General features: G+C 42.3%; 1 protein-coding gene across 1 annotated transcript in view; it reads right to left on the bottom strand.

Moving 5' to 3' along the window:
* Nucleotides 1–1,135: 1,135 nt before the first annotated feature.
* The window catches only part of TRPM1 (transient receptor potential cation channel, subfamily M, member 1), a 72,564-nt gene continuing 53,186 nt past the window's right edge, over nt 1,136–20,513 (bottom strand). Inside the window, exons 21-27 of the mRNA XM_012732664.1 lie at nt 20,196–20,447; nt 18,601–18,775; nt 16,089–16,109; nt 14,144–14,288; nt 12,828–13,030; nt 11,943–12,075; nt 1,136–2,318 (exon numbers count right to left, since the gene is read on the bottom strand). Of these exons, the coding sequence (XP_012588118.1) occupies nt 1,136–2,318; nt 11,943–12,075; nt 12,828–13,030; nt 14,144–14,288; nt 16,089–16,109; nt 18,601–18,775; nt 20,196–20,447 (2,112 nt within the window). The remainder of the gene's footprint in view (nt 2,319–11,942; nt 12,076–12,827; nt 13,031–14,143; nt 14,289–16,088; nt 16,110–18,600; nt 18,776–20,195; nt 20,448–20,513) is intronic.

Here is a 20,513-nt window from a genome sequence, read left to right as displayed (position 1 = left end):
TATACCAGAGACATTTTACAGGGGTGGAGTGGGAAATGGGATAAAAAATGGAGGTGTGGAGGGGTGAGGGTGTAGTGTACAGGTCTATGGTGATGGCACATGCATGATTTGGTGATGGGAAGCCCATGGGGATTACAACTGAGATGGAGAAAGGCACAAAATGATGTAAAAATAAACTATTATATTATTTTTAAAAATTAAAAAAGAAGGGAGAGACAAGTGTCTCTCCAGGTCACGCAGCTCAACTAGCCCTGCCAAAGGGATTGACCTTATACCTGAACAAATCTCTGAATTTCCCTGCCAACTTGCAGGAACAGCAAGTCAGCTCACACTGGACATGGGTATTCAATCGGTGATGTGTATTTTTCCCTCAGACTGTATTATTTGCCGGTTGTTTCACATAGTTCCATCTTTGGGGGGTTACATTTCCACACAGCCCTATGTGCATGTTTCACACCTTCCCTTCCCCTAGCTCCCTCTTAAGTAAGTGCTTGTGGCACCTAAAAGCATTTCTTCTGCTCTGCGGTTGCCTGGGGGAATAAAGAGATCATAGCATCTTCTGTCCTAAGTATGCAATTTATCTTGATCAGAGAATTGTCACTTTCCTCTGACCCTATTCCAACTAATAAAAAAAAATGAAGTTTAATATCAAAATATTACTTTGAGTGCTTAAAATTTAAATCCATAAATCCTAATTTTCAAGCATTTTAAATGAAAATTTATTTTAGAAATGATGCTGAGATGACCAAGATGGTTTTGATTTAGAAAACAAAATTAACATTTAGTCTCGGGCCCTCCCTGGTAGTGCAGTGGGTTAAAGAGCAGCACTATGAAGCAAGCTGCAGCCGTTGTAGCACAGGTTCAATCCCTGACCAGGGAGCTGACCCACAGGGCTCAGCAGACCTCTCCTGTCTCGCCCGCTGCTCCCCCTAACAGTGCATTTCATTCAGTCTGCCTGTTCTGCTTCCTGCTCTGTCTCTGGTGAATCCTCTATCCCCCCCCACACACCCCTCTAGCTGAACCCCAATTCTTATATGCATAAATAAATAAATCTTAAAAAAAAAATATTAGTCTCTGCTGAAGTTTTCTCTTGCTTCTGTCCTTCCCTTGTAATTCTAGACAGTTATTAAGTCACTTATATTGCTGGCTGTCCAGAGCTGTCTAGTCTGCCCTGGACAGCTTTAGCATGCCTACGAGGGCCATGTAAACTTTTTGACCTTAAAGTTGGGAATCTCAAAATTTGTTCTGGTTTCACAGACAGTAAGTTCTCTTTTCCAGTTGTGTCAGCAGCAGCTAGACTTAGGTGAGTAGCCAGAGGGACTGTTTCAGAAACACAGTCATCATCTTCGAGATCTGTGAATTCATGCTCAGCTTGCATGACAGCTTCCGACACAAAAGAAGGGATCTCAGTACTGTGAGAGCGTGTGATCTTTTGAACTTGGTATTTCCATTTTGTTGTCCACTGTTCAACTGCAGAGGGACATGCTTGGCTCGTGACTGAACAGGCCTCTGCGCTCCACTTGTTAACCTCACTCATCAGCTTTCTTCTACGAGAATATACGAAACTTCTGGACTTCATCGTTTTACAAACGTTAACTGCTTCATCGGGGTAATAGCACATCATGTTTGTTTCTTGCAGGGGACAGGAGATAGTGCCTTCTATCTTTGCTGTTTCCACTGTTAACTGTGTGCTTTGAAAATCTGATTTGTTCTGTCCATGCATAACATCTGTTGGACTTAAACTTGTGGGCAGCGTTTCTTTGTTTTTGGAGTCTGCCTGCTTTTTGCCATCTTCATCTGAAATCCCAATATCTGGACCTGTTTTCAGCTCTGATGTGATCTTGTCGTTGTCTGATGCAAGCTGGCAGCAGTCTGGTGTTGCTGGCATGCTTGAGCTGGGTAAAAGGCAAAGGCTGTCCTGACAGCCGGCTTCCAGAGGTATTTTCAAATCGTTCTCTTCCTTCAGATGTAAGGAACAGGCTTTTCTCCTGAGTCCTGCCTGTGGAGACATGGAGAGAGAACTATCTTCATGTAGCAACTCCTCCCCGTTAAATCGATACCTGTACAGGCTGTAGCCATTGGCACTGCTGATACTGCCTTGCCTTAGAAGAAAAGTTGCATCACATTCAGAAGAAGCTTGTGACGGTGTCTGCGTCAGATCGGCCTTGTCAACGCTGGCGAGGGTTTCCAGAGCATTCACCATTCTGCTAGATAATTCTTCCAGCTGAGAAAGTCGAAGGTCCATACTCTGCAGAGACGTTTTCGTAGAATTTTCTCTTTCGTTGATCTCTTCCAACCTCATTGACATGTTTTCAACCCTAGTGAATACAAAAGAATTATTAAACAAAGAGAATAGTAAAAGCACAAACGATATGATTTTTCAGGTTTTTTGAGGACCTTGGAGCTCATTGGGCATATTTTTAAGCTTCCCCCATTGCTATTGTTACTAAAAATGACTGTGATGAGCATCGGGAAATGAGAGAAACCCAGTTAACCCTTGTGGTGCTCACTGCCTGCCACCCATTGCCTCTGTACTTGTTGAGAAACACACACTGAGGTTATTACTCTAGGCTTGTGTAATCCTTGCAACAGCCCAAGGAGGTATGTACTGTTAGCATCACGCCCACTTACAGATGAGGAAATTAAGTCATAGAGTGTAAATAGTTTCACGAAGTCACATAGCTGGTGAGTACTGGAGCTGGAATTTGAAGGTACAGTGTGGTTTGTTTGGCATTTGCTCCAATTTTTACCGTTTAGCTGACCCGTCACTTTGCTGCAGGACTGATGATTACCAATAATGAAAGGAAAATACTGGCACTTAGTTTTTTGAGTTTTTGACTGTAGCTGGCAGAATGAATGGTTATGATGACAGAGCAAATAATTTTCTTATGTGAAGCTCAGGGATTCAGAAAATGAATTGTTAATTCAGATGATCAGCTACTTAAGGGACAAAAGTCATTTCATTCTCTGAAAACTATTGGTAACTTTAAATTGCTTATTGTATTTCATAATTAGCATTCTCTTAATGGGGTTGTTGAAAAAAATCATGCAGATTATAAATATATGTTAGGTTTTTTTTAACTTCCAGAAGATAAGGCAACAACCTTTGCAATCATGTTGCCTGAACCAAAACTTGCTGATATAATAGACTTTTCTATTTCAAGAATATATAGAGGGGCCCTCCCTGGTGGCACCAGGGGTTCAAGTGCAGCACTATGAAGCTACTGCAGCCACTGCAGCAGGAGTTCAGTCCCCCACCAGGGAGGCTACCCACATGGCTCAGCAGACCGCTTCTGACCCACCTGCTGCTCCCCTCAGCAGTGTACTTCGTTGATCTGCCTGTCCTGCTCCCCGCTCTGTCTCTGGTGAATCATCTCACCCCCGTACCTCTGGCCCCAGTTCTGTATGTATGTATGTATGTATGTATGTATGTATATATATATATATATAAACAAGAATGTATAGAGTATAAGTTCTTTCAGTCAGTTTGTGAATTCAACTCTGAGAGGCTTCAAGGTATGCTCAGGACTCAGGACTACCTCCCAAATGTTAGCTTTATCTCTGGGGTGGTGGTGGTGGGGGAAGGGATCCTGGCCCCTGGTTGGGAGCCTCTGGTCCTGACCCAGGCCGGGTGGTGATGGGCTTTGGCAAGTACATGCCTGTGCGAGGCCAACATTTGGGCAAGACTCCATTAAGCTTTGGTTTTCTCCCGTTTTCTGTCTTTTATGGCAATGCACAGGCAGTCTCTACCCCCTCCCCCACCCCCTTGCATTGAGTTTGGGCTTTGCTGCCCTCACTACATGGCCTTACAAATTCCTATAAAACCTGTTCTCCTGCTCTCCTCTCCCCCCTTCCTGGCCTCCAGCCTCTCTGCAGGTTTCTGCTTTCTACCTGACCACATCCCCGCACTCCTTCCTCCCCGCTGCTTCTGCAGCTACCTTGCCCCATTTCTCTCAGAACTGCTTCTGGAAGGCTCCTGTGGGCCACATCAACAGCTGTGCCCTGCCCTGCGGGAGGGTCTATTTTTAACTCTTTCTGCGGGGAGAGAACTATTTATACATCCCAGGAAACCACATCATTTGAGCAGGGTCTGGCTTTCTGGAGGTTCGCCCCAAGGAGGGCTACGTGTTTAAGTCCTGACAAAAGATTTTCACCACTGCAACCTGTCCTAAGTTTCTCCTGCTTGCTCCAGGGACCAGCCGCAGAACTTATCTCTGTTAGTTTTCCACTTCCTGGAATAAGACTTGATTTTCTCCATGAACTCGAATGTCTCCTAGTTCACTTTAAATCTTTTAGCCCTGTGCTTCCTTTAGTATCAAAGCCAAGTTGCTGCTGTCACAGCGAACTGAGATCCTTTCACAAACTCTCTAGGAAGAGATAATGCAGCTGTGCAAACGTTTACAAGTAAATAAGCTGATGAAATAGGGAGTAAGTGTCCTCCCAAGTCTCTTAGAATTCTCTATTTCTTTCCTGTGTTACCTAGGTCAGATAACAGCATTGACAGCCCCTCACACCTAAGAAAGCAATGACACATGGGTGACGTGGTGGTGGGAAGTTCACAGGACAACAACTGAGCGGAAAAAATGTACAGAATGAAGAATGATGTAAAAAATATAAAAAGGAAAAAAAGAAAGCTCAGAGTCCTCTGACTCCTTAGCCAGCCCACACTTCCTGCCCTCTCTCTACTAACTGCCCCTCACCTGAGCTTGAGAAGCCCTGAGCTAGCAGGGCTATGTGTCTCCACAATGCCCCATCCCTACCAACACTCCAGTCCAAGCTGATGGCCTTTTTTTTTTTTTGAATGTGTGGGTCATCCTTTTTTCTTTCTTTGCATGTCTTACAATTTCTATTTTTAAACTGTGCATTTTCAATAATGTGGCAACTCTGGAAGTCAGATTCTCTTTCCTTTCCAGGGTTTGTTATTACTGCTACTTATTATAGTTACTGTTGTTTATTTAGTGATTTTTTTTTTTTTTTTTTTTTTTTTTAGAAAGGATTCTGCAAAGTCTGTATTCTTTATTGTGTGTGGCTACCGGAATCTCTATTCTGCTAGTTTAGTGACTGGCTAATGAGTAGAGAGGTTTCCTTTCATCTCGAATAGAAATTCCTCCAATCTTTGCCGAGGGGCTCTATATTCTCATGTCTTCAAGAGTGAGTCAGGAAGGTCACAGTTTTGCCTTAGTTTTTCTTCCCTGTTCTCTTAGAGCCTCAAGACCAGACAGATTGTGTGTTCACCTTCTTAGATCTTTCCGGAGCACGGTCACTGTCCTCTGCTTGGAATGGCCTTTTGGAGTGCCAGAAATACATCTGGGTGCCAAAGCCCTCATGGCCAATTCATGTCCTACTTTTCTCCCATGCTGTTTAGTTAGTCTATCATTTGTCCCAGTTCTGTTATCTGTCATCCCAGGGCATAAGGATAGAAACATTTCCCTGGCACTTGTGTGTGTGTGTGTGTGTGTGTGCAACCCCCTCCCTCCCACCTGGTTCAGCCACTTTAGCACTGGGTCAGTTCCAAGTCTTGGGAAACTAAAACAAACCTTTTGAGCCACAAGACAAGATAAAACAAATCATTGACAATGCTCAGTGGATGAGGCCCTTTCTGCTTCTACTGGTTCCAAGAATTCAAATTATCATTTTCAAGAATACCCTTGAACTGAAGACTGGGGAATGGAACTTTGTAGGTTAGAATGTCACAAAGCTTTAAAAAACAAGATAAAGCCATGTTTCTTGAATAAGTACTCCACTCGTTTTTGCAAGCCATTGGTTAATTTACAGTTCTGAATAAGTTCATTCTACACATCACTGCCAGTTCTATTGCTGCTTTTATGGGGGGAGGATCAAAATCCAGAGTTCCTCACGCCATTTTTTGTTCATCTTATTGCCCTGAAAGCTTTCAGTCTTTCCCAAGCTGCTGCTCCACAAGCTCCCTAGTACTTCCTGTGGCCTTGAGCTTCCCGCTTCTGTTCTCCAAACAGAAGTGTGGGAACTTAATCCCCTCTGCCTTGCACTGTGTCTACTTACTGGTCAAGTAATCAGAATCTAGTCTCCTTCCTTTCATCCTCAAATTTGCTCATCTTCATAAATATACCATCATCATCAAGATGAAAAAGTCAGATTTTCTTAGAATTGGGGGACCTCAGATGTTGGGGCATTGGATCCTCTCAGCTTGAAAAGACCTGCTCTAGAACTTGTAGCTACTTTTGATGTTATGGAAAAAACTTGAGGAATGAGAGTTGCATTTGGGATGTCAGGGGCCCCAACATCGTAGATAAAATTATGTTGCTATACTGGTTTCAGGTATTATTTAATTAGATTAATATGACTGTGTTGTTTATTATAGTGTAGATCAATTTTCAAAAATATATTCATTTTACAATCTATGCTAGTACTTTCCTTTGGATATATGAAATCCCTTGATCAAATCACTTACAACTATTGTTCTAGTAAATTAGTAGTCCCCTCAAAGGGACTGAATGGTGGGGAGTAACTTTTCTTACACAACACGATACTGATTTCTTATTAGTTCTGCTTTTATCCACTTGCCCTCAATTTTAGTCAGTGGCTTCTGCAACTATTTCTGAATGTGAATGTTCCGGTAGCATTTACTTCCCCATGAATATATTTGGAAAGAATGGCAAGGCTTCTCTAAGCACCAAACATGATTTTTCAGTTGGCAGGCCTGAGAAACAATGCCTGTGGCCTAGCTGTCTCCACTCTTTTATAGCAAAGGAAACTAGATACTTTGAAATCTATAAGCTGCTGGACCCAAATTAATCATTCTCCTGTCAGAGGCTAAACAGAATTTCACCTGGTCTTGATTGATGACATTGTTTGTCCTGCTCTTTATTGCTTCAGTGTATCCCTTACTCAAATCAGTAAGGGTCTAGAGCCCACTTTGCTGAATCAGTCTTGATTAATAATAACCTTCTACTCTTTATTTGACTCAGAGGTTAGTGTAGATTGGTCTTTAGATTTTTCTATGAAAAGGCTATACTCCAATGACTCAAAATCACATCTATAAAGTATATACTTAAAATATAGAATTACATATGTAATAAAAATTAAAAGAGAAAATATTTAATATACGTTTTTACATTATAATCCTATGATATATGAATACTGGCTATATATAAAACATACAACTGCTAAATATAGAATGCTTATATGAAAAAATATATAATTTATGCATATGAATAGAAATAACTCCACTTAGTCCTTAAGGTAAAAGATAATATAAGATTAACAACTAACATTATAGATCATGACTGTCTTTTTAGCTTGTTTTCAGGGAAAAGGTTATTCTGACTTTCTGTTAACTTTAAGACCCTTTTTGAGATAAGCCCAGTTCCACCTGCTCCTCTTTACTGCACACCTGTTGCCAGTGACTCGCGAACACAGCAGCCGATGATGCTGTGAGAATTAGATGACATTGTCGAGGAGGCAGTACCCCAGGAGCCAGAAGTGCTAAGCAAGTGTAAAATGACAAGACCCGAGGAAGTCATGCCTGCCAACCTCCACAGGCTCTTACCTATATCTCAGCATATCTGTTATTTAGGGTCTTTGATTTTTGAACAGTGGACCATTAGACCTTAAAAGTAGTTTAAACCGCATTTCTGTTAAGGAGTTGTCAAGGATGTCTTCCATCTTGTTCAAATGGTACCTATCACAATATATAAATCATTAGGGATCTTGTTGTTATTTCCAAGAAAATACCTACAGATGGTATAATTTTATTGCACAGAATCTTGGCTATGAAACATAAGGTCCCAATTTATATTGTCATGGTACGAATCCCTGTGTTGTTCCAAAGGGCGGGACTTAAGTCATTGGGGGTTCTACTGAAGCCAGTTATTAAACCTACTTTAGGTACAGTCATCTCAGGGGCAACCATCACACTTCACCTGCGAGGCATCTCCTAAAATTATATGGGAACATTTCCTTAATGACAGAGCTAAACGTTACCATAATGTTAGTGGAGCAACTCAGTCTAGTTCATACTTGAAGTAAACTCATGTTTCCGGCTCCCCTCTGTCTCTGGTCTTAGAACGCTGTATTTCAGCAACTCTGCATTTGAGTTCTAAGACTAGCCCTACCCTGTAATTTTACCCCAGCTCATAATGCTGTCTAATCCACTCCAAATTTTATATCCAGCTTTTTTCATTCCCATCTACTGCTTCACACGGGGCTGTCTTTTAACTTTAGTAATTTTTAGGGGAAACACCCAGGGTAGAATCTGGTTATGCTGACTTCTAGAGTTTTTATATGTGAAATACTAACCCGACTGAAGTCTAAATCTAGGTCCCTCCTTTTTAATAAGCACCCTATAGTGTGTTAAGCTCTAGACTTGTATCATCTTACAGACCACCTGGCCTCACCTCAGACCTCCGTCTCTGCAGAGACGTGGGGGCTATGGGAATATCTTGGGGAGCAAAATCCTGACGTGTTCCTGCTTTTGTGGAGCCTCCCACCTGAAGGACCTGCCCTAGCCTAAGGTGTGAGGTAGTCAGGGACATTTTCCATAAGCAATTGGCATTTGAGTAGAGATCCAAAGAACGAACGGGTAACGGGACAACTGCAGAGCCCTGTGGCAGAAGGAAGCCGTGCCTCTGAGGAAATGAAAGAAAACCAGCGAGGCTGGGGTGCTGAGCATTAGGGGGAGGCTGGGCTGACCTGCCCTTAGGCCTGGGGGCAGTGGCGCCCACTGAGGACTTGTAAGGAAAATGGGTAGGGAGGTTGGCAGGATCCTCTTGCTCTCAGCCTTTTGAGAGGAAAATGGACTCAAAGAGCAGAAGTGAACCAGGAGGCTCAGTTAGGGACACTAAGAATCAAAGTGAAGGTGATGGGCCGCTGGTCCAACTGCTGGCGACAGACAACGAAAGAAGTGAGTGGACCATGTTTTCTTCATGAGGGGAAGCTTGATGACGAGTCGTAATGAAAAGGGAGGCGTGGTGATACCTGGTGTGCTGAGCACGGTGGAGCTGCTGTGCCCAGAGTCCAGAGTGTAGCAGCAGGTCCAAGCACGAGGGCCGTGCCCTACAGCTAAGTGGGCCTGTTGGAGAGGGCTCTGGGCGGAATACCCTGCAGTTTTGTGTTAACCGATTGAATCAAATGGTGCATCTCTTGTTGATGGAATAAACGGTGGACCTGCAAAATGTTGCAGTGAGAGTGATGGAAGCTTAGAGCAGAACATGTAGAAACAACTGCGATGACCCTCTGTAAGATGACCCTTTAAAGCACACTAAACTGCTTGCCTTATACCCCCTCCTCATGATCAGCTCTTCTCTGGTTTCCACAGCATCCCTGGACACCCTGCTGGGGAAGACACTGGGATTCCAGCCTCTAGACTCCTTGTCTCCTGGACTAGCCTGAGGCAAAGATGGGGTGACTAACAAAAGTCTATGGAAGATGTTCAGGCAAAGCCAGGATCCGGAGATGGGGGAGGAAAACCAGCCAGGAAGCCAACTGACTCCAAGGGAGAAATTCCACCAAGAACAATGAAAAAATGCCACTTTAAAAAACGAAGATACCCCTTACTCGGGCAAAATACAGGTGTTACCCCAAGACTGCCCACCTGTGTCCATACACGGGTGTCTCTTTCTTAATAATCCTGCCCCTTTCAAAAGGCAGCACCTTGCCCCTCAGAACTGCCGTCTGGCCTGTGTAAATGTCCCTTTTTCCTTAACAAACCCACTCCTTTGACTTAGAGTAAATCTTCATTTTAAAGCACCTACACTGACTCACTCACAGATTCTTTCCTGAGAAAGCCATGGATTTGGGTCCTGCTTATAAGCCCGTAGAGCCCCACCCCACTCCGTGTAGGGAACAGGACAAATACTTAAACTTCCTGTGCGGGCGCGTTTGTAAGGCTGAGACATGCAAACTTTTGGCCCCAGTTTGGAAGAAGGTGTCCAGATAATAGGGAGGGGAGGAAGGAACTGAAGCCCGAGCGTCGCCCCGTCCAGAGCCTGCCTTCTGAATGGTGCTGCCATACAGCTAGCAGAACACAGGGAAATCATCAAATGGCTGCAGAAAATAAAAACAGCCAGACAATAAAGATCAAAGAACTGACAGAGATCTCTGAGCTCTCACGTATTTGATTTTAAAATAAACCACCGGGTGCCAAAAGTTAGGTAGAAATAAGTAATTCTATGTCCCTTCTTTCACCTTCTCCCTTCCTCCCCTCTGTCCTAGTTGAGAAAACCCCAAGCCCCGCCTGCTTGGGTCTCTTGTCCATCTGTGATTCAGCCTAGCCTAGAAAGAGTCAATCCAGGGACCTGGAGGGGTAGCAGTGTGTTCCCATCTCTCCTGGAGATCTCCGGCAAGGGAAACAGGAAGCAGCCTGTTTTTACTGCCTGGCACACTTTCATTCCTATTAAAGTACACAGAGCCCCCAGAGGAAAATGCAATTTGGTAGTGACCTGATAACCACATTCTTGGAGTTCTGATTGAAGAATGGTCAAAATCCAAACAATGCTCAAGGAAGGGAGGAGGGGAAGAGGCAGAGTGAAACCAAACATCATTTCCATTGTAAATTACTGACTGTGATTAAATTCAAGTTAATGTCTAACTGGGCATTTAAAACTGGGCATTTAAAATGATCAAAATAAGCTATCTCATGAAACCAGTACTTTTTATAGCCTGAAATCTTAGCATTATTAAAGTAGCACAGACGCATTTCAAAGTTTTACTGAAAATGTACCTTATTAAGGCCCAAGGTTGGTACAGATCACCCTTGATTATGACTGGTCGGATTATAAAATGACTAAGTCTAGGAGGGGAGAGGGTCCCCCCCAGCTGCCAGATGCGTTGTCTCGCCTATGGACTGAGGCAGTCGCTGGCTTCAAATGCACCAGGGAGCCTTCAGGTGTATCATGAATTCTGTTGTAATTATTGGGGTCCTTGATTGGCAATTATGTGTGGAAATATTCTTTTAAAGTTTTATCATGTATTTGCATTCTGAGTACTCAGAAAATATAATGCTGGCCTATAACCCATTAGGAATATATCCTTGACCCCATCTCACCTGCATCTGACTCCCTGAAGTTTGGTTACTCTTTTTGGAACAATATTTTCTTGACTATCATGATCCTAAACAAGCTTAAATCGCTTTTATTAAATGATACATGCTCCAAAAATTATGGAACATGTATCCATAAAACACGCTGATAGTGCAGGTTTACGGTTCCCATCTGGCCTTTGCTGGTTACTCACTCCCCACTGCAGGAAGAGGAATGTTATCAGGTTTGGAAAATGTCCCCCTTTCTGCCCCTCCCGGATCTGCCTCATTTGCTTATTTATTGATTCCCACGTGAAAGCATTCATTCATCCTACACTCAAGAAGTTCTGGACACGGATAACACAGATGACGCGGATGTTGCTGGGTACCCAGGACGTAAAAGAGCCTGCTCCCGTTGAAAGGCTTCTACCCGCGTGGGGGACAGAGGCCTCTGCCCCTCCAGAAGTTCCTGGTCTCATGGGGCACAGAGGAGGGAGTCTTTCCCTCTGCCCTGTGAGGTTGGGAGAGGTGTTGGGAGAAGAGCAAGATCATAAGGCAGATGCCCAGGTCAGTTCCTAGAGAAACACAGTGGCGCAGGCACTAATGGGAGCAGAGAAGAGAGCAAAATGGGTGGCCAGGGACTAACAAAGCCCTTACTCCACGCACTAAATGCAGGGTGTCTGCCCAACACCCCCCACTGGGGGTGTGGGCAAGAATTGTCAGGATTGTTTTGATTCTGCTTGGAGTTTTTCCAACACAAATAAGGCATCATTCACTCTGCAGTATGTAGTCACCATCTCGTGACTCTGGGGACGGAGGATGAAAACTCCAAACGCTGATTCAGCAAGAGGACTCAGGACAATGCTTAAAAGAGCTTCAGCATCTCCCTGGGGGGGCAGGGGGGAGTGAAGGAGTCTGCAAACCCACAGCCCGGGGACCAGCACACCTCTCACAAGTGACGCGGATTCGCTCCTCGCTGGACGACTGCTGCTCGTCCTCCTTTTCCTGGAAGTGCTCCTGCACACACTGCTCCTCGAACTCATGCAACCTCTTCAGCTCCTCATCGCTGAGAAACAGCTCTGTGCAAAAGGACAACACAGCAATAGCCATGAAGAGCCAATGTAGTTGCATCACTGTGCGTTTCACCCCCTCCCCCCCAACTGAGTTCCCTTCTCTGTCCCTGGGAGGCAATTCTCTAACTTCTCCAGATGCCTAGTGTACAGAGACACATAGTAATTGCAGCAACTGTCTTTTCCACTGGAGCAAAATAGCTCACATTTTAACATTAAAAAAACAAAAATGACAGATATTCAGAAGGGAAAACCAAGCACTATTTTCTGAGAAGCTTTTTGTAAATATTTTACACAGTCCAGTGGCAAGATTTTTGCTTCCTTTTTAGAGGAACATCTTTTTTTAATAACATAATAATTTATTTTTACATCATTTTGTGCATTTTTCCATCTCAGTTGCAATCCCCTTGGGCTTCCCATCACCAAATCACCCAGGTGCCATCACCATAGTCCAGTGCATTTCCCTCCCCCCACTGTAGAGGCACCTCTTCGAGACATCTGAAAGGAAGATTGAATTTATATCCAAGAGTTATTTGCAAGAATGCTCAACTTTCCATCTTAGTATGAGTGGGTTTTCTGCAATTTTAATTTCTAATACGTTTACAAAACTGGAGTAAAAGCAACACAAAATGAGAAGCAGTATGCAAAGAAAAACAGTTGGCATAGAGAGCTGTGTTTTTAACACATTTAAGGGTGAGATTCCGCGAGGGTGTCCAGTGGCAGCACTTTTGAAATTAGACAGGAAAGAGTCCTGTACGTACTCAGTCCACGGTCCGGCTCATCTTGGTCCCCTTCTTTTCTCTTCCTACAGCGACCTCTGAGGCGCATAAAGATTATATAGATGTGGCTTAAAATGATCATTGGCGGAGGTAGGACCGGCCGGTCATGGAATGTCATAATCAGCTGATATCGCTGGAATTTCCACACTTGGTTGGAGATGGATTTGACTTCAAAGAAAGTATTGCTTCAAAGAGAATACAAAGTTAAAATCGGTTTTATTAGTTGTTAGGATTTCTCAGAAGTGAAAATACACAATGAAGTGATCTTTCAGTGCCAGTTAGCCCTGCCACTGATTACCAGGGCTTTGGTCTACCTGTGCTCAATGACAGTTTACTCATATAAATAAAGATATGCATTGAAGTCACTATGAATGGCTTTCTTTAGAAGCCATCATCCAGCTACTGACACATACTTAGGAATTTTTTTCCCATATAGTTACACATACAAGCCATTCCACTAAGTGTTCAGACGTATTTCAACTTTCAATTTGGTCAAGTAGAGACTACTCTTTTTGGTAAACAAGTGGATAAATTATTGAACTTATTTGACTTAAGGTGCATTATTTTGGTGTTGGGGAAGTACAATTCTTTGCCTTCTTTTAGATTTCAATTGGAGGCAGTGTGTGGTTGTCAGACGTTGAACTTGTGACAACGTGTGTTTTCTATGGGGACCTTAGAAACCTCTGATTTCTCATCTCTTACTCTAGTGCCGGGAACCAGATTCTCTTCCATGCCCTGGTCAGTTGTAAGTGTCTATAGTTCTGTGATGGATTTTCTACTCATATTTTTCATCTGAGAAGCTAAATTTTTTTCTTCAACATTTACTAAGCACGGCTACATACTCAATTCATCATACCAGAATAGCTAAATTTTATGAGAAACTTGCCATTTCTTTCCTAGGCCGTTTTCTATTTTGTGAGAAGGAATGTAATTCATAGACTATTTCAATAACTGTAAAATTAACGTTACTTTCTGTGCCTCTCATAAAGAATCAAAGGCAAATTTGATCAAATCTCTCTCAAAAGAGAGAGGTTTAACTATTTCCTTTAAGAAAATAGTTTCATTAGCTTAAGAGACACACTCAGTGTTAAAATACTAACCAAGACTAAGTGTAAATGTATTTAAGCTTCAACTCTTGATTTATAAATACATTCAGGCTGATTATGATGGAACTAAATATACTGCCTTTAGTTGTTTTAGTGTAATTCTGTGTAACTACATGGCAGCGATATCTGGGTTAAACTGAAAATGTGCAGATAATAAAGAAGAGGAGCATAGTCCTCAGCTATGATGTGTACTTGAAAACGGCGATGAGCAGGTTCACCAGCAGGATGTTGGCTACGAGGAGGTAGCATGCCATGATGGCGGGTGTGAGCCAGGCCCCAGGGATGCAGGGGGGCAGCCGCTTGCCTTCCTCATCAAACAGATTGTCACCACAAGGAGCTGAAATGAAAATGTGTCAAGAATAAATAACGGTTACCCATGTTGCTAAATGACCTATTTCTTTTTGAATATGATTTTTCTTCTTATTTCATAAGAAGTAATTTTCCCATGTGAAAAGATCAATTCCAACAAAGAAAATAAGAAATTCATTTTTGTGCAAACTGGTCCAACCATTGTGGAAAGCTGTGGAGGCTTCTCAGACTACTAAAAACGGAGCTACCATATGACTCGGAAATTCCACTTCTAGGGATCTACCCAAAGGACACCAAAACATGACTTCAAAAGGAGACATGCACCCCTATGGTTATTACAGCATTATTTATAATAGATTAAGGACTTGACCCAAATGCCCAAAAGTAGATGACTGGATTAAGAAGATGTGGCATCTATGCACTATGGAATACTATACAGCAATCAAAAGATAAAATAATGCCATTTGCATCAACATGGATGGAACTAGAAGGGATCATGCTCAGTAAAATAAGTCAGAAGGAAAAAGAAAAATATTGGATGGTTTCACTTTATAGGAGGAATATAGGAGAACCAAATAAGGGACACAGAGAAAAAAATAACAATAAAAAAAAACAGCAAAACAAAACAACAATAAAAACTATAAGTCAGAGACATTCTGCAGGGGAAGGGGAGGGAGAGACTAAATTGAGGGCCGGAAAGGCACAATGGACTATGGTGATGGTGCACAGCTGAATTGGTGGTGGAAATTCTATAGGACTATACCCGAGAAAAGAAAGCAACAGTATTAAAAAGGGAGAGAGAGGAGAGAGAGGAGAGAGGAGAGAGAAGAGAGAGAGAGAGAGGGAGAGAGGGAAGGGAAGGGGAAGGGGTGGGGGGAGGGGGAGGGAGGGAGAGAGGGAGGGAGAGGGAGAGAGGGAGAGGGAGAGGGAGAACAAAAATGTAAAATATATAGAAAGTAAATTAAAAAAAGAAGTTCAGGGCCCTCCCTGGTGGCGCATGGGTTAAAGCACAGCACTAAGAAGCTAAAGCCACTTCCGCATGAGTTCGATCCCCGCCTGCCCCAGAGGTGACCCACAGGGCGCAGCAGACCTCTCCTGACCCGCCCGCTGCTCCCCTCAGCAGTGTACTTCGACAGTCTGCCTGTTCTCTCCACTCTTTCGCTGGTGAATCCTCTCACCACCCTGCACCTCTGGCCTGTGCCCCAGTTCTGTATGCACAAATAAATCTTCAAAAAAAAAAAAAAAAAGCTCAATTCTGGACTCAGATATAGTGACACTTCACTGGGCATATCTGTAACCTTTGCCCATTTCTTTATTGGGCTTCTCATATATAGAAGTTATTAATTTCTAGGCAGACAAATCTTTTGACTTTCTAAATTATTAACTAGAAAGTTGTGTCTTCAAGTTCCTTAAGATTAGCTTATGCTGTCTTCTGGTTGTTTTATTGGTTTCACATATACACTAGCTTTGAAAATAATTATGTTATGTGGTAGGAAGTCATGGTTCTCTCTCCTCTCGGCTTTGTTAATCAACTGTTTTGATGTTCAGTTAGAAAATAAATCTTTTCTTTCTCTGCTTATTTGAAATGTCACTTCAATCATATGAGAACTACTTCTTGAAAAAATTAAAGAAAAAAGGAATGATGTCAAGAGTGACTAGTGAAGGATTAACCAGGAATTTAACGTTCACTTACTTTTTACTTACTTAAAACAGTATTGAAAATAGGAGAATTTGAAACTAGTATAAGACTATCAGTGGTTAGCTAAGAGAGAGATGGATTAATACAAACATTACATGGACTAGAGTCATACTTTCCATATAAACTTACGATTAATTTCCATGGCGTAGACTATTCAGTGATTGAAAAGTCAAATTTAAGACATTTTCCATTGGGATAGGAAGGGAGGAAAGAACATAAGATGACAGTTGAGAGCAAAGTAAGGCAAATGATTAACCACACAAGAACTGTTTTGCTGCCACCAAATCAACTGGTTAAGCTTTTATTACTGATTCATGCTTGGAAAATTAACTGGAAGAATTTTGAACATTATTAATCACAGGAAATATATATTTCATGAATATTTATCTTACCATATGTCATAAGCAATTGTAAGAGCTCTCTCATTAAAAACACCTTGCAAAAAGGCATGAAGCTAGTGGCAGATGATAATTTTAATATACAACTCAACTGAACAAACATTCCCCATATTCCAACACAAACACTTATATAAGTGTCATATATACTTATAAGCACAAATAAATGTAAAATTGTGATATAACAATTGGATCAATAATCAAATACTTCTGTTAATGGTATTGCTGAAAATAATACATAATGCTTCAAGTAAACCTCTTTATCTTTTCTCATTCAACTTAATAAAAACTGTAAACTAATATTACAAGGTATGTTTACCTCCAGGGATATTTAGCATATATTTACTACTTACCTAAGCTAATCTAATTTAGAAGTCAAATAAGATTTTCCTCAGTCTAATAGAATTTTAGTGAGATCACTTAGTCAATTCTGTTACAGAACAAAGAAATACATATGGATTTTCATGTTCTAGTTTATGAAGTTATAAACACACCCAATAATAGACTTTGAGATACTTGTGATAATAACATGTTCAGAATTGTGTTATAAAAGCTAGGAATTGTAATACTAATCAGTCTGACCTAGTGACAGCAGTTGTATCAACAATGCTGTGCTTAATACAAGGTTGGGGGGGCGGGGGGGTGGTGGGTAAAATCTTCTAGTCCCAAAGAAGCAGAGCATTGAAAGCAGTAGATATATCATTGGTTCTGGTGCTTTATGACAGAACACACCATGCAAATGAAAATATTGGTGCTGATGTGAAATAGTACTTAAGAATCTTGTTCATTTATGGTGCATTAACTGTCCAGGCAAAAATAAACAAGACCATCTGAATTTCACTTCCCTACACACAAGAGACTCTGACCAGCCAGCTTAGCCTGGGGAAGAACTACATTCCTCCCAGATCCACACAGGGTTGCAGCTCAATTCTCCTGCTAACATTCAGATTATTGTTGGTTAAAAACAAAACCAAAAATCTCCGGTAATGAAAAAGAAATTATGGTTATAGGCTACAATATTTTTTCTTTGCCAATTCATAATTTTTCTATTCTCTTTTATTTGTAATGAAAACATTTAAAATAAGGTTTCCTTTGCAGGCGCTCTGGCCACCTTCTAGAAACTTCCCTGGGCAGTTCTCTGCATCCATCTTTTCGGGATGGCTTGTTACGGTATCTGTCCCTTCTCTGTGGTCTCGTTCACCTTCATTCCACTGGGATGGAGAGTTGGTGCCTCTGTGTGTCTACTGTTCACTGTGGTCATCTGTGCGTGCCACGTGTTGTGAATGTGATGTGTGCACTATATGCACTTGCTGTGCACGTGATGTACACAGTGTGGACATAATATGATCTGGGCTGCATCCTAATGGTGCTCCATCCTGAAGGATGAAGAGGGCTCCATTTTCCACCTTGTACACTCACCACTCCTGGCTGTAGAGATTTTTACTTTTAAAGAGGCAGGAAAGTGCAAAACAGGGCTGAGTGTCTTCTCACTAAATCGAAGCACTAGGAGTTGCTTCTGACAGGTTCTACAGATGTGCCAGAACACTGGGCTGGAAGGAGATAGATGTGTGATGATGTGCATGCATGCCTGCTGCTGGCGGGGGGGTTGGGCACTATATTTCTGCTTGGCCGAGAGAAGAACATGTGGTGAAGCAGGCATTGACAGGGGTGACCAGGATACATAGTGGGCTCCATGACAGGGCAGTTACGAGGAGCCTTTCAGTGACTGAACCCCCACCGTGGAATGTTGGGACCAGGACAGCAGCCCAACCTAGTCCTCTGAGGGGCAGGCCAGGGCTGGGGTGCAGTGGGCTATACATCTGCATGTGTTAGAAAGTGGTGACTTGAAGGAGAGCAGGACAAGGCACGCCAGAGTTCTTCCGTGCTCACCATGTCCTTCTCCTGGGATACCAACAGCTCTGCTTTGGGGATGGGAAAAGATTTAGGTTGAAGAAAAATTAGGAAATTGGCATTGTAATGACATTCTTGAGAATGTCCATCCGATGCAGCTAAACAGGCATGAGGACCTCAGAATTCCAGGAAGTGGATTTTTGAGTAGAAGAAATGACTGATGTCTCAAAATGTCCATTTCGTCATCTATTTATTTCTTCATAAAATAATTTGAAGCTTATGGCAGAGTGAAAACTACTCTATTTCCAAATTAATACATACTTTTCTATTAATTTGGAAATGATCATCTTCCTCAGAAGCAGGGAAGAGAATCTTACTATCAATTCTATTCTTACGGTCTATCTGGTCTGCAAACACCTCTCCGTAGATCATCCAGTAGGGCATGTAGAAGATGTTTCTGGCCAGTTTCCAAGAAGGTTCCTCATCGGGGTGCAAAATGGCTTGACGGGCTACTCCAAAGCTCATCAGCACCACCAGCATGATGACCACGAAGTACAGCATGTCAATCATCTGCGTGGAGGGGAAGTGTCCTTCACTGTCTTGACTTGCAGTCAAGCTTGCTTGTGGTGTTGCCTCCCCAGAGACATCGTGAGTGCTTACTTAAGAAAGCCTCTTTCCCTTCTCCTCTCCCATCCAAGATGATGACTAGTTTTCTGATTCCATAATATGTGTATGTCTTACTCTATACCATCACTCTGCTCATCTCCTGCTCCTAGTCCTGCCCACTTCTCCTCTAGTGTTATCCATAAACAAATATAGTATCTCTAACTGATCATGAGATAGGGAATAATTATGGAAGAGATGGGGATATTTTATGAACTTTTACACATATTTGAGAAACATTACTATGCTCTTTATTTTAAATAACATAATCCTACTTCTTGTAGAAAAATTAAAATTAGTTTTCTAGTATAAATTATTTTTATTTGTAGAGAAATCATTTCCATAAGCCATGTTCATGCTTTTAAAAGAAGTCACCTAATATTGGAATATTTATAATTTAGGAATTTGATATATAAAAATGCATTTTTATACCATCTTAGTCAGAACTTACTTTGAAATTGCACTGCTATGAATGAGATTGCTTTCAAATAGCTAATCACGGGCCTCCCTGATGGCCCGAGGGGTCAAAGCACTGCACTATGAAGCTATCTGCAGCCACTGCAGGTAGTTCAATCCCCTACCAGGAAGGGGACCAAGATGGGGATTTGTAAGAGAAACTAAGAGTGAGAGGAGATTTTCAAGGAAACGACAAGATAAAGACTCAGGAGTACAACATCACTGGCCATCATCACACAGGTACTGAGTGGTTACACTTAGGGGTGCCCTGGTTACTATGGCTACCGAGATGGCATGAGCCTTCATGAGCATATCCCTGAAGAAGTGGGCCCAAACTGAGATAAGCTAAACCATACCCTTTTGCTCACAGTCTCTTGCCCTATAAATAATTACTCCTAAATGTATGAGGTTTCCTTTCTTCTGGGACTAGTCCTAACACTGGCTATTACTAAACATTTAGGTGACATTGGGCTGATTTGCAAGTTTGTTTTTTAGTTTCATATTCTGTTCTGTAGTAATGCTGTCATGGATTTGTCTTGAGCGAATCATACAAGTTGCCCGTGCCCACTCCGGCCAGAGCACATGAATTGAGTTTGGGGACAGCTGAGGAATGACCGTGGGCCCTCTGTGTTTCTGTTTGTAGGTTTTTAGCTAGGTGAGTGCCCTATCTATGTAATGCTTAAATATACAGTAGACCTTAGCATATTTTTGTCAGCTGGTCTTCATTAAGTTATCAGCATGTAGTAGACGTGTGTCTTAAAGCTAAGATCTGTTAGAAATCAGCTGTCTAAGGGCTGAGGAGGTGAAATCTACTGAAGTCACCCAAGCCTGGTTGCAGGCCCTAACCATAACTGCAGTGGACAGTACTCACCATCTTCCCGATCATCATCACATAGGGCCCCAGGTACTTGTTGACACCAAAGATGTCCAGGACACGGATGTACCAGAAGATGATATCCAGGCAGTAGATCACTCGGCCATAGCCCATGTACGGCTGCTTCTGCAGTCGTAGGATGGCCCCAATCATGAAGGTGGCAATGGCCACCAGGTCTGTGATGTTCCAGTACTCCTGAAGCCAGACTTTGATTTTCTGGCTGAGTTTGCCTGGTTCTGACATGAGGATCTGAAAACAAATACCAAAGAATAATAAGTAGGGAGTGTTAGGTTGGCAGTCTCATCTTCTTAGAAT

Source organism: Condylura cristata, unplaced genomic scaffold (assembly GCF_000260355.1).
Source record: "Condylura cristata isolate star-nosed mole 26May11 unplaced genomic scaffold, ConCri1.0 scaffold00035, whole genome shotgun sequence".
Taxonomy (NCBI): Eukaryota; Metazoa; Chordata; class Mammalia; order Eulipotyphla; family Talpidae; genus Condylura; species Condylura cristata.
Note: the sequence above shows the minus strand (reverse complement) of the source record. Positions and strands in the feature narration are given on the sequence as shown.